This window comes from Protopterus annectens, chromosome 7.part0 (assembly GCF_019279795.1).
Source record: "Protopterus annectens isolate FY-2018-M chromosome 7.part0, PAN1.0, whole genome shotgun sequence".
Lineage (NCBI taxonomy): Eukaryota > Metazoa > Chordata > Ceratodontiformes > Protopteridae > Protopterus > Protopterus annectens.
The window spans coordinates 567,031,537-567,046,382 of NC_056739.1; the positions used below are offsets into that span (position 1 = coordinate 567,031,537).

Below are 14,846 nucleotides of genomic sequence, written 5' to 3' on the forward strand. Positions count from 1 at the left end.
CCCAGTGCCTGTATATTTGTAGTAATTTCAACTAATACACCAGCTTCACAAATAATCTTACAATTCTTTTAGATATGAATATTTGTTTTATAATATTTCTATTATCACATATTAATGTTTTGTTGTTAAAATTTTCAATAAAACAATAGAGGAAAAATAATCTTACAAATATTTTAACGTGTGCAGCAACTTTACACATTTGCTTAGTTGTTTCATCTGGCATAGTATTTACTGTTTCGTTAAAACCATTGCCAACATGGTAATTAACTTTGAAAGAAAAGCAATATACATTTATTTATTGAAATAGGTAGGGCAGTGGGTAGCCTTTTATCAGGTTTTTGCCTCTGCCAAAGGTGGCAGCCCTCGTTTTAAAAGTGAGCAATATTACACATTTTTTTTCTTCCAAGTTTCTCTCTACAAGGTCCTATAAATATAAATCTTGCCCTGGACTCTGTATACTCCAAATGCTTTCAAATACATAGCACTACAATAACTGGTTTATGTCAACTATTCCCACACAATGTATTTTGACAAAATGGGATACAAGTAGGAAACCAGCCGCGGCTATAACATTCAAGGCATACACCGTTTAAGAACGCACAGTTGAGAAATACAGACTAAATTATCAAATATAAACTACATTCCATAATACTAGATTACATTTTCATTGTTTTTTTTCCCAAGAAGATTACAATTCCTTAAGGCCAGGAAACTGCCTTGGGTAAGGAAGGTGAGACACAGCTAGCAATGGCAGAACACAATGACACTTGGACTGAAAACCCCAGATACAGCTCAACAAAAACATCTGGTAATCTCACAAGCTCCTAACTGATTATTTTTAAACACTTTGTTTTATTAAGAAAGCAAGCTACTCATCCTACCATTTTTAAAAATGCAAAGACTGATAGAGAAAAATCAATGTTGCCATGCCACAGAGGACTTTGCATGGTACACCCATGCCTCTGCTAAGGCATATAATTTTTAAGCTACCTTGCTTAGCTTCTTCCTGAATGTAATGATGATCTGACTTATTCTACCAACTTTTCAAACATTCCAGTACGGATTAATTATGACATAAGGCTTGTTAAACAAATTCTATACTACTATCAACACATTTTATTTAAATTACACCTGGACGTATTGTACATCTGTAACACAGTAGGTGAGTGTGTGAATGGACCTGTTATATAGCTGTGACATGAGCACTCCAGTATATGCATGATGTTATAGTAACCTCTGAAGTGGTCACATCATTTAAAAATGCCTTTTGTACACATGGCAACAGTTCAGTCCTTAGTAACTTATCTTGTCATGTCCTGCTGGTTATATACACCATAAAATCGAGTCTCACAAACTGACAAAAAAAAAGTAAAATCAGACACCATACAGACAACAAAACTAAAGTGACATACAACTGTATGCAAGCCCCATCAATCTGTGGGGGTTCAGACTAAGTTGTGTAAGATGGATAATTCACTGAAATTTTATTTTAGATTAGCAGACCCTTTGTGGCACACGCTACAGGATTAGCCTTGGGGAGTTCTGACATGATGCAGCAGAATTCCAAATTAAAAAAAAAAAAAAAAATATATATATATATATATATATATATATATACACACACACACACACACACACACACACACACACACACACACACATGTTCATAGATGTTTACTAGGCTAACATCCACAAGGGCATTTTTAAGCCTAGCCATGCACCCCAAATGTCTGACAAGTTCCGATACCTGTGATAAGTATAAGGAGGGGCTTGGGAGATGAAACATTTACAAGCAGCGCCCTGAGAAATAAACCATTTACAGGTTGCCTGTGTCCATTAAAGACATAGGTCCCCCTACCATTTTCACACTTATCCAAATATACAAATATTCATGGAAACATCTTGAGAACAATCCCAGTTTGGCATCATTAAAACATCAGAGGTAACTACAACCCCCACCCAAAAAAAAAACAGCTTCTCCTAAACATAAAAAAAAAAAAACATTACATTTTAAGCCACTTCAGAACTATGACTGTGGGCACCTTTATTAAAAAACTTCAACTACTGTCCTCTTCTCGGCTCTCAAGATCATTTTGGTCACCAACTTTAAGACCGCTAAGAACCCATAATGTTCTGTTCTCTTCCACTGCAAATCATAAAATGGACTTGGTAATTTTCTATCACATCTTCCTTAAATATCATAACAAAAAAAGTTGTACTTTATATTACCAAAGACTATTGCTGATTACTCACAGAGCGAGTTGCAGATCAGATGAGGTCCTTACAGCAAAATATAGGTAAAAGAACTTCCCAAAGTATGCTGCAGTCAACTGTACATTTGTCTGTGTTTTCAATAGAATCTCATTTCATTAGGTGACACAAAAGATTATTTAAAAAGGATACAACCAAACCACTGACTGGGATCCTATACACCAATGCTAAACTGCTACAAAAGAGGTTAAGGATATATGCTGTAAACAGAATCATTTTTACTTTATCTTCATAACCCATATGATGTATGGAGTCTAAAACACACACACTTGGGCAGCATCATGGCTAGTGCTACTGATTTCGAAATACATTTGTTCATAGGATACATTCAAACAAATTAATCACAAGTAAGTATTAACAAGAATGCATACATGTTTTCATTTGTGCAACTGAATGACAATCTAAGTAACAAAATGACACAGCAGGTGAACTATGTACTTCAAGATTTTTTTTTTTTTTACAACTACGTCAATTTTCTACCATCAAAAGTTTAATGGTGGTATTAACTCACAATTATGCCCAGTGGTTAGTTAACAGAAGGTCTCAAAATTCCTATTCAGGCTAAGGCAATAGCCAAATCTGATTTAAAAAAAATGAGGCAACTAGCAGAAGTAAAAGGTGACTGGAAATACATCACAAGCTGTGTCGTCTAATCTCAAGATGTGGGAAAATCCTACCTATACGATCCATAGCTACGCAGCCTTAGAAAAAGTTTATCAAGGATTATTTATATTCAGCAATCCTAATAAGAGCAGCAAGAACTTCCTTTCAGATTATAGAGAAAAGCTACTCATAAAGGCACATCAGAATGTTGGCTACAACTGTAGTTGTATTATGTCATAATCTGATCAGGAGAAGGTAACATTCAAATGCTGGTCACAGCCTGCAGTATTTTGACTGATAAAGAATGGAACCAGAGTACTGATTAGAGAAGGGGGCACATAAAGAAAGAAAAAAAAGAAAGGGAAAAAAAAAGGAAATTTGGTGGGAAAATTTTACAAACACAAGGTGGCTCTAGAGTCGCACATCTCTGCTTTCAGCAAATGTGGTCATCAGAAAGAAAATCATAAAATTTGGATAAAATTTAATCTCAGCTCATACTCAGATAAGCCATGTGATGGTGGCTGCAAGCACTGAACATACACATTTCTAAACATAAACAATCTGTAGTTGGCAAAGTCCATCAAAGTGTTTGTTAGTTTTCATGAAGGTACCCTCCAAAACTCCATTAATGCAGATTAATTAACCATATATCACTTACTCTTGTAAATTCCTGCCCACCATTCTTAATTTAAATAATTAAACCTAACAAAGGATAATCAACATAGACATTAACTACTGATGTTTTATTTTATTATAACATAACTGGTGAGGGGATTTTTTAAAAAGTTCCTATATATCCTCCTCCTTTGCCATCTCCATTTAAATGCACATATGATTTGTACCCACCATTTCCTAGACTCCCAAGTACCTATCATCCAAGCTGGCAGGGATTTGCCCCATCCCAAGCAGGTCTAGGAAGTGCCTCCATAAAATGTTTTCATTACATTTTAGAAAAAGTGGGTAAAGCAGTATGTATCAACAGCCACCCCCAGCATTGTTTCAGCCAACCATTAGCAGTCCCACACCATCCTTTATCCATGTCCCCAGCAACAGACAGGCCAGTCAGCTGCCGAGATGGTATAAAATATTAAAACATTTCTGGCTCAATATCACAGGAAAAAAAACATTTAACAGTTAGCAGTGAACCCTGGGACACTGTGTAAAAGTCTCATTCACATCTGAGCTGTTAAACATTCTGCCTTCAGTAGGTCAGTAAAATAGTGATCTGCCACCTTTACAATTCCTAATACTGTTACTCCTGGAGACAGGGGAGCTAGCAGCCTACATCACCTGTACTGTAACATGGATCATGTGGACTTCAATGCAATATTACACATTTAAACCAAAGCCACCCCCTACATTATCAAAATCTGTCTCTCTCACTCCCCCTCCCACTTCCCGAAGAGTCTACTACTCATCGCCCGCCTGTGAAGAGGTAATTTAGCACCGACTAGCAGCGTACACAGCTCTAACAACAGAACAGTAAAATGCAAATGTAAAAGTGTGCATGAGCACAAGCACAAATGTAAATTAACATTTTCAATTTATGAAGCAAATTATAAGATACATAACCAGACAGGGAGTCTGCCATTTAAAATGAAGGGAACAAAGACAAACAGCCATACACAGACTTCCAGTCTTACATGCAAATTTTGTACACTGTTCCCTCAGAGGTTTGTGTGTTATCGATATGCCAGTTATATAAAAAAAATGCTAGCGTGAAAGAATAACAAAAGGGTAAAATACAGCAGATGATCAGTGTTAGTAAAACTGGGATAAAACTGACTTCTCTCTAAACATAAATTTTACAAGACAAATCTTAAAATTATGATGAAATTTCATTTCATCCCATCCCCAACCCCAACCTCCCGCCTCAGTTTTCTTTAACTTCAATGTGTTAGTCTATAAACATTCTAAAAAGATACAATGGACAGAAATGTTAAAAAAAACATCCTCCTTAAAAGGTTCACTGGATCTGTTTCAGCCCGTCCTGAAGCAAGTAGAAACTCTCAAATCTGCTACTGAGCTGAGCAGATTCGCAGACATGGTCCTCCTTCTGCTCTTCTTTGCATTATTCCATCTACATTCATTATTTTTCCATTCCTTCATCTCGGATTTTAACAGAAATGATCTTCATCATCATCCTTCAATCCCTTCAGTCTCAGACGCGCAAAATCCTCAAACACAATGTCATCATCATGAGGGTAACTGAGGGGGAATAAAAAACAGCATTTAGATGATTTTCAACCCTGAAACTTTGTCCAGCCAGCCTGTTACACCTTTGCAATAGTGTAGTGAATCAGATTAAAAAAAAAAATGGTTCCTTTTTTTAAAACAGTCAAAGATTCTATGCTTTTCCACATTTGTCTGGTTACACCTTCCTTTTACAACAAAATCAATTTCTTCCTTTTTCTTCGTCTAGAAATAAAACTAGTTGTTATACCCTTGAAATATGCTGCACTGCACACCATGTGGTCTTTAACATGAAAAAAAAATAATTGAGATGTGCAGTTCAGGCAGTACCCAGAAATGTATATTTTCTTCTTTCCTAATACAATGAGCATTTGGGAGAAATCACTGCATTGCTGCTTTAAACATATACACAAGATGCTGTTTGTTTTACTGAAAACAAACCTCAAAAATCAATGGGAAATAAACAGCAGAAGTCAAGCTTTAATGATTCATCAGCAGTAAAAAGTTAATGCTGCCTCAGATTCTGAATCTGTTACATGTTCAGTCAATTTCTGAACGTTATTTTAAAACACCATTTTATATGGCAGAGATAAAAATAAATGTACTTGCATTTATAGGGCTGTAACATACTTATATTTCTGTTAAGTGATGTTTCTAGAAGCAGTATGATGAATCATGCAGTAGTAACTGTCCATTCCTATTACACGGCCATCAACATTTTTACCATAGCTACTGTGTTGCATGAACATCCCCTATAAAGGGGACTAAAAGCTATGACCCCACTGCAAACAGTCGTCTGACTGCTTTAATTTATTTTTGGTGTTAGGTCTACATCCACTAGTCATGACCTATTCTGAGCAGAGACCCTAGTTAATTCTACTGATCAGGTGAGATTTGGACAAGGTACCATGAAACTTCAGAGGGGCTGCAAGTTTTGTTTGGTTTTATTGCAATTTTATCAATAAAGAACTCTACTCCTTTTTGCTAAATGCCACTGTATCTTTTACATCCACCTAAGTTTACCACCTGCTTGGGCAAACAGGGAAACTTTAATGATTTGTCTAAAGAAATGCATCTCAGGAGAGCATTACCCCCTTATGCTGCAATACATTGTCAGCATTAGAAAATAAATCCAATCACATGGCAAAGGCAAGTGCTCTACTTGTCAAGTCGCTTACACTTTATAAAAACCCCATCCAGCTTTTTGATGACAGAAAGTGACACAGTATAGCTGGCCAATCGTTTACATACAGAGGTCTGCCAGGCTTTGATCTGTTTTATGAAATTACTTCATCTTCAAGAAAGAAAAGAAGCTGCAGGTAAACATGCTGACTGCATGGCAGCCTTGGTGGTCTGTTTTGGGGTTCTAAAAAAATAAGACATTTTATTTTTATTTTTCATTTGTTTATGAGGGTATAACACTGATCCATATGGACCAGTTTTGAGCTCAGCTTGGAACATTAATGGGAACAGAATATTAAAACTCCTTCAAAATTAATCTGGGAAAAAACAAAGACCCTGGGTCAATATACCTCAAGGAATACCAAGTTTTGCTCCTTGAACATTAATGCCCACAATTTATAAATCATTCTTATGGAGATAAGTCTTCCAGTAAATTAACATCAAAGTCCCAAGACTGGGAACACACAAAAGGAGGGTGAGCTGAACAATAAATTATACCAATGCAAATCTACTGAATGGGGCAGAAGTCTAGATTCATGACTTCAGGTGACATACCCCTGTCTACGAGTTCATAGGTTCATAAGTATTAATTAAATTATTGGTCTGGGAGGACCTTTAAGTCCAGCCATACACTCCCATGGTAGTTTCTATCCCTTACATTTTGCATATGAATAACCCTGTGACAGCCCAAACAAGGATATATTGGGACATTTACAAGTTTCCCAGATACATAAAGGACAGGGTACTAAACCACGGCTGACTTTGCAGTTACCCAGCCATTCATCCAAATTTCATCTGAAAAGAGTAACAGAAGTACTTTACTTTTTTGTGGAACAGTCCTCCAGCGCACATAATGTTATGCCCTGTGATCCACACTCTCCCTCCAACATGTTCTATTTATTTTGCAAAACAAATTTAGATCTTTTGAGCAGGTGTTTATGACACCACCAGATTTACAAATGTGGAACAGGCCTGAAAAATATGTGAGACAAAGGTTACCTCTAAATAGCCTGTATGATACTGAGAAGAAAGCTACGACTCTGAGATGGTCTGCACAGTTCTTATAATTTAGGCCCTTGACTTTTTTTGTAACAAGTGTTTAGATGCACACATACTGAAAATGGCATTGTATCCAGTGATTTGCCTAATATATACAGAGTACAGTGGAACAACTGTGTCCCTGAAACCAGACACAATACTTCTATATATAAGCTGTGTGATGAAAAAGGACTTCCTGACAACAATGGATACATGATGATCAAAAGATAGTTACTTGTCAACATAGGTTCCCAGATCCATAAATACAAGATCAGTTGGTGTGTTATCAATGTGACAGTTACAAGGGGAGTCATGCTTGCCAAAGGATATGATACACTTCTTAGCATTTAGTTTTACTAATGGTTTTGACAACACCTATTTATTTGGTACAGGCCCTCTTGGAAGGTCTTGGTTGTCCTGGGGGGGGGGGGGGGTATGGTGTTCACCAAGTTTACAGTCATTTGCAAACCTGATCAACCATAAACCTTTAACATTAGATCTGACCTCCAAGAGCTAAATGCCAAAGAGGGGCGGCCCAAGGACTGAACCCTGGGTTACACTGCTACGGGCAGGGCTTTTGGAGGAGACACAGCCACATCCCTTAACTTCTTATGATCTATTAGTGAGCCAATCTGCTATCCAATGAGTTACACAGAGATTAACTTTTCGTTGGGAGAGTTTACTACAATACCAAAGTGTGGGATTGAATCAAATGCCTTTGCAAGGTATATAGTATATATGGTGTGCACAGTTCTGCCCTCATCTGTTGCTTCAGTAACTTTTTTGATGAAGTTGACCAGATTAAGTAGGCCAGACCTGCATTTGATAAATCAGATCTGGGTTTGGTCAAGAATCTATAGGTTACCTACATTCTTATTAATTCCATAATGATCCTTTCCATAGCCTTACAGATGAGACTGGTCAGGCTTCTGGGTCTATAATTACCCATTTATATTTACATGTTTATTTCTGGGTTTATAATTATTAACTGTAAGATGTTTTGTTAAATTAAATTAATGATGGAGCAAAGGCTAGTCTTCAATTAGACCACACAGTTTGCAGGAATGGACTTAAACTGAACAAATGACACTGTCAAAAAAAGGATATTAGGTAGTAAAACAACTCAAGAGACAATCCTCACTTCTGATCTCAAAATTATAGTCATCTACTCACTGTAACTCTGCATTTGTGATGCCTGTTTTCGTCCTTCCTCAACTGATGCATCTCAGATCAGACCCCAAATCCATCCTTAGCCACTTCATAGGCTTTAGGCTCCATAGCTCAATCTCCTCCCTTTATCCAAAATCCCCTCTCTACTCCTGAGATACGTCAGATCGAGTTTGCCCTCTATTTAGCTGATCACAACATAAAAAGGGAGATCACTCAACAGAAATACCGAAGGTAAACACAGATAATAGAAATGTGTGCAACTGGAAGAGAATCAGAGAAAAAATTCTGGAGCCCACAAAGCAAAATCTAATAAAGAATATCTCTCTCAGGACATACCAGGAGATAGTCAATAGGAAGAGAAAATGGTGTGTGGGAAGCTGAAGAAGGATGAAAACAGACAACACAGATGCAGTGTTATGGTGAGTACTTGCATACAATATCTGATATCATCTTTTTCATCCATTCCTCAACTGATGGGACAAGAGTCCCCAGCTAGTCTAATGTTGGGTGGTCCTCAAGGAAGATCATTCCAGAGTACGGTGAAGCCAAAAGCTGCCCTAGTTCTGGATAAGATATACAATTTGTAATAAGCTGTAGAGCTATGAGCATTGGACTATGTAGCAGCTGCAAAGATGTCATCTATAGATGCTTTAAAACAAAAAGAGGATGATGTAGGCATGGACCTGGTGGAGTGTGCTTTAGGATGTTTGGGTAATGACAGGCCTTTGCGCCTGTATATAAAGATAATGCAATCAGTGAGCCATCTGGCTAGGGTCACTTTTGTCACTGCAATGCCTAATTTGACCTTGGAAAAGGATAGACAGTTGCTCCAGTTTCCTTAGACCATTAGCTCTGTGAATGTAAAATTTGAGCTGTTTATGAACATCCAATAAATGAAAAATGTATTCTTTTTTGTTAAAAAAAATTGTAAAGAAGAATGGTAGGTTGACTGGTTGAGGTCTGCTTCTGACATCACTTTAGGTAGAAAGAAAGAGTTAGCCCAAAGCAATACTCTGTCCCTGTGAAAAATCATGAAAGGAAAAAATACACAAAATTATAGAGGAACATCGAAAAAATCTGCACTTATCTAATATAACCTATTTGAGCGAATAGTGACCACATATCGCTGAAGCCGCAAAGTATTTCAGGAGTAGACAGGGATTATAGATAAGAAGACAAGCTTGAGCTACACAGCCTGAAGTCTATCAAGTGGCTGAGGTTGGATCCAAGATTGGATTGGAGACCTATCAGTTGTGGAACTGATGAAAAAGATGTCAAACGAGAGAAATAACTATTTGGTACTATACATTCAGCAGCTGGCATGTAAGTTAATGCAAAAATATGAGACACCATCTCGGATCAGTCCAAAGAAAGTAAGGAACTTTAAGAAGACAGACGGGCCCTGAAATTAAGGAGAAGGCATCTCTCACCCAATGCCACATGTTCTGCAGAAAGAAGAAATATGACAGGACTGCATTTACAAGATCAATGAAAAAGTTCAACAGGGGAGGACTTCATCAGTGAAAACAAGTTCTGCATTGCATGGGTGCATGTACACATCAGGAAGCAGAGTGGCTTGTGATTTAACATAACTACAAGAATAAGTACTATCTCGATAACAAGACTGCCACTATGAAGATATGAGCCAATAGCTTGATGCAAACTACAAAGTGACTCTGTCAAAAATGGGGTAAGGCTAAAGTTGCTCCCCATCTGTTTAGATGCCAAATTATGCAGCATTTTCTAAAGCAATCAGAAGAGGGGGTGAGTGGTTACAGGACTAGTGACATCACTTCTACTGCATCGAGAAATGCTTGGAGATCCAAGGTGTTTAAGTGCATCTTTCTGTCAAACACTCCTTACACTACTGTAGACAAAGTAGACTACCAATTTTACCAGGAAGTACCTGTCATGAGCGAATAAAATTAAGTCCAACAGGAAAGAGGTTTCATAAGAGTGAAGAAAGAGCTCCTAATACGGAACAGATTAAACTTGACATGGTACCTCTGTAGGTGCTGGTTTCTGATAGCTCATTAAAATGTATTGTGAATAATTAATACTGACGTTGCAGATTACAATGAAGTCTAACAGATAAAGTCAGATGAAAGCTTGAAACATATAACTGTATTCAAATTTACAAAAGCAGAAAGATGCTACCTGCAATGTGGAATGTATTTCCTTGACAGCTGCAGATGCGCTATTGATTATCTAAGTGGGAGGAACACCCTTTAGAGTCAAAACTGACAGAAACAGTCTTGGCTCATATTAAGAGCCCTATCCCCACCCTTTTCTCCTTCCATGGTCCTTTATCAAATGCCTCCTTTTATTTAAACTGTTCAGCTAAAGAATTTTTCTTATAAAAATTTCCACTGCTTGCTAGCATAATTCCTGCTATATGCTGGAATTACAGGGTGGAAACACTGTTCCCAATTTATATAATCTTATATACTTCTGATGTTCTGAGCGCTTTCTTGACAAGGGACAAACAAAAGGGTCATGTCCTAAGAGGCAACAAAAACTTGCACCTTCACATAATCTGGCAAGGACTGGATGCTCTGTCAAGTGTGTTTTCCAACCTTTGGCCCAAAAGTACTGGCCTGGTGCAAGCATCTGTAGAGTCACAGCCCCATTTATCTGCATACTTCCTGACCCTGGGAGCAGAATGAGACAACCTAACAAGTCTTTGCTTCAGGGATTCCTCTTGGACCTCTTCCATCATATACTCTTTTTAAGAATATCTGTCTTGCACTGAAACATATGGGTTTGACAACTAAAAAGTGGAAGATGTACATTTTTTCCCAAACCTGTTCAGTAAATGACGTTCCTTGTTGCTGGGAAGTGTATTATTGTTACCAGGTGCTAGGCTGCAGCCTTTGGCTTTAATGAAACCCGTCTGGTATGGGTAACAGGATTTTATAGAACTATTTACATTTCTCCTCACTCTTACAAACCTATCTGTCTTTCAGGGTGACCAACTGTGAATCCAGCCTCAGGGAGACATTATCAAAGGAGTCTTTGAACTTTTGAAATACTGGAGAAATAGTCACTGGCTTGGGCTTCTCAATACCCAAAAGTTAATGTATAGAATTTCAAGGTATTTCTCATGGATAATAGACTGTTCCTTAGCCACCAACTAAAATGCTCTGATACTGAACTGCATGCCTATCTCCAAAAGACAGGTAGATGAAACTCTGTCATAATCCAAGGAAGAATACAACTGCCTAGAAATAGGGGGGGGGTCCCTCCTTTTCCTCAATGTGTTTCATTCTAGCAAGAGGTGCTATCTTTGAGGCTGAAGGGTCTCAGGATCTTGAACGGCTGCTGGAACAAATCTTCTGCCATGCTGTTACACACTCCTATGCAAAATGCCTATAATCAAAAATGGCAGTGTGCAGAGGAGGCGCCAGGTGGGTAGCATCCATGGACTGGGCATTTGTTCCATGAAAAACAAGACCAAAGAACTAGCTGTCTTAGATCTTTCATAAAATGACAACATTATTTCTTTACCCAACGTACTAGCTTCATACACTAAAAGCGAGTGAATACTCCCTCACATTTCCTCCAGTGGTAAATGCCTTTAAACGGTCCTCTGCAAACTGGAAAGTGGCATCTGATTGCAATGCATCAGGAATTGTGGAACAGATAATGAAACATAGCCTGGCTGCAAGCATGCTATCCCATATGTCAACTGCCAAAGAGACAGCAACAAGTGGGATAGCAGAGAAAACAGAAGCCAGGGCTGGCTGAACCTCACTGCAAAGTGCTCCCAGGCTCACAAGGGACTAATAGGATAGTTAAGGCTCATAGCCAATGGAATCTACCAGAAATAACTTCTTAGGTGTACTCATCTCTCTGGGGGACTTTCCTTCATGTTTGTCTGATCCACTGGTTGAATGCTCTCCTATGGATGTTCCTCTTCCTTGGTTTAAAAGCAAGAACAGTGTTTTATGCTCAAGGAAAGCTTCAAGGATACAGGCTCCATGAAGATGTTTTCTTATTAAAGAAAGAGAGATAGATAAAGAAAGAGTGCAAAACAACATCTGATGCATCTCACTTAAGTAGAAAAAACACTGCATAGAATGTGAGGGGTCTTTGGTTTTAGCCCTGGACAAGGGTCATTGTTACCCTTTCCGATTTAGTTGTTGTTAATAAAATACTAAGTTCAATAGTTCAAATATACTATAAATTGACCAAAGGCCCCTCAAGGTATACTCTACCTTTGTTGTATACACAAAGATCATATGTATATCTAGAGATATCTTAAAGCTTGCCAATGATTTAGTCTCCCTAATAATTAATTGTAGTTTATTCCAATAGACAGCTGAGTAAGAGCTTACCCTAGTTCTGCACACACTTCTGCAAGTGTCCTGCTTAAATAATACATGCTAACCTGTGAATCAGTTCTAAATTAAGAGTAGCCATCAATTCCTCGGTGAGTAACAATTTAAAACCAAGACAGATTTCCTATTAAATACCTGCAAGAAATGTAGTATAATCCCAAAGACTGATGCCTACATGAATATTCACGTTGTTTACACAAGAATGTTTTTCAAATTTTCTTCAAACATCTTAATGTGACAGCAATCCACCCTTAGTACAGCATAAAGCAAAGGATTACAGTCCAATATTGGCCTTAGACAAACAAATAATTTAATGTATTTTCAAAATATGTAATTTTTTAAATTAGCCCAGAAGCATACATTGCTTTGTTTTTTTACTATTTGTGCTTGGTTTTTAAATGAAAAATTATTGGATATAACAATACTAAAATCTTTGTATTCTGACACTAGAGTAAAAGCAGTATTATCAGACACTAAATTATTTTTGTACTAAAAAAAAAAACTATGGAAAAGGCATGGACATGGAAGATACAAAATGTATACTGTCATATCATCACGTCAGTTAAATTCTGAAGAGGCCTTCTGAGCCTGTAACTGAACTGTGGAGTACAGGGATAAAACCCCCGACTATGGACCAGGCAAAGCCTGGGTTCGATTAGCCTCTCAAGTGTTAAGGAAGGATGGATGTTCACATGGCTGTTTCTCAACATCCAATCTCTGGTGCCCAGTTACATGGAGGAGGGCAATGTTACAAGTGGGGAAAGGGTGAAGACACTGGCTGAATTGTAACGGAGGCTGGACAATATGTAAGCACATTTCCACTGCACACCAGTGCCTTGGATATAACAGCTGAACATACAAGTGAACAGGGATAGGATGCAAGTGTAAACCCCCCCACAGCAGATATATGACTTGGTCCCAGCCATAACTGGATTAAAACCAGGGACAGAAAGGAGGGGCAGTGGGATCCACAGATGGTCAGCTAGATGGCAGAAAAGCTTAAAAATGTTGCGATTTTCTCACTTCAACAGCAGGTCACCCCAATTCCAAATTTTCTTTCACATCCAAACAAACAGCATGGATAAAACAAAAAAGCTAAGAATTTAAATTAAATGAGTAACAAAAGCACTAACCTTTTTTTTTTAAATAAATTTTAGTTGACATCACTGTTTTCGTACAGCATTTTTTGTTTTATAAATGTGCTGCATACACCAAACAGTCATGCATCATTTGCCTGATATCAAGGGCATGCACTTCTCTTGCTGGAGTATAATGTGATGTTGTACGTCTGAATACAAGGATGGGCACCAGTGAAAATATTGAGTTCAGACTCCATGCACTTAGTGAACACAATCTGTGAGACAGAAAAGTTCAGTCGTTCAAGTCCTAGTTACCTTTAACAGTAGATATTTGAATTTCACACTGCCTCAGTGGCATATGGGTTTTGTGCCTGCACAAACCCACAAGGTCAGAATCCTTTCCTCTGATGCTCTGTGACAGGGGACTGGCTAAGCCCCTCTTATCAGGGGAAGCCTAACCCCTGTCACAGAAAGTCAATTCATGCTTTTAGTGCAAAGTATGAAGAGCCAACGAGGACCGTAAGCAAGAATTGCTCGAAACCAACCAGTTGCAGCCACAAAACACCAACACAAATAACCAAAGCCAAACAACAACATAACATTGAACAGTATATAAAATAAGGGAGCTGGTGGGTAGGTGCTACCACTGGGGCAGTGTGAAATTTGAACATCAACTGATAACAGGTAAGTAGGACTTGCGCAACTGTATTCTATCCATCATTCACACTGCCTCAGTAGTATATGGGTACATTTCTAAAGCTTAACCTGTCTGGGGGAAGGAACAATAAAGATCCAGGAGCTACTGGAGAATGGTGCTAGCAAAGGCTGCTCTGGAACTTGAAAAAGAATCCAGTTTGTAGTGCCTTGCAAAAGTATGAACAGAGGACCAGGTTGCTGCCTCTAGAATGCTTCTACAGCCCACTTTTTCCCAATATATCACTGAAAAAAACTTCAATGCTAAGAAATGTAT

The 14,846-nt window shown here is 38.1% G+C and overlaps 1 protein-coding gene across 1 annotated transcript in view; it reads right to left on the reverse strand.

Moving 5' to 3' along the window:
• Nucleotides 1-2,472: 2,472 nt before the first annotated feature.
• ARRB2 (arrestin beta 2) overlaps nt 2,473-14,846 on the reverse strand; it is a 530,032-nt gene continuing 517,658 nt past the window's right edge. The window contains exon 14 of the mRNA XM_044076297.1: nt 2,473-5,082. Coding sequence (XP_043932232.1) covers nt 4,992-5,082 — 91 coding nt within the window. The 3' untranslated portion in view covers nt 2,473-4,991. The remainder of the gene's footprint in view (nt 5,083-14,846) is intronic.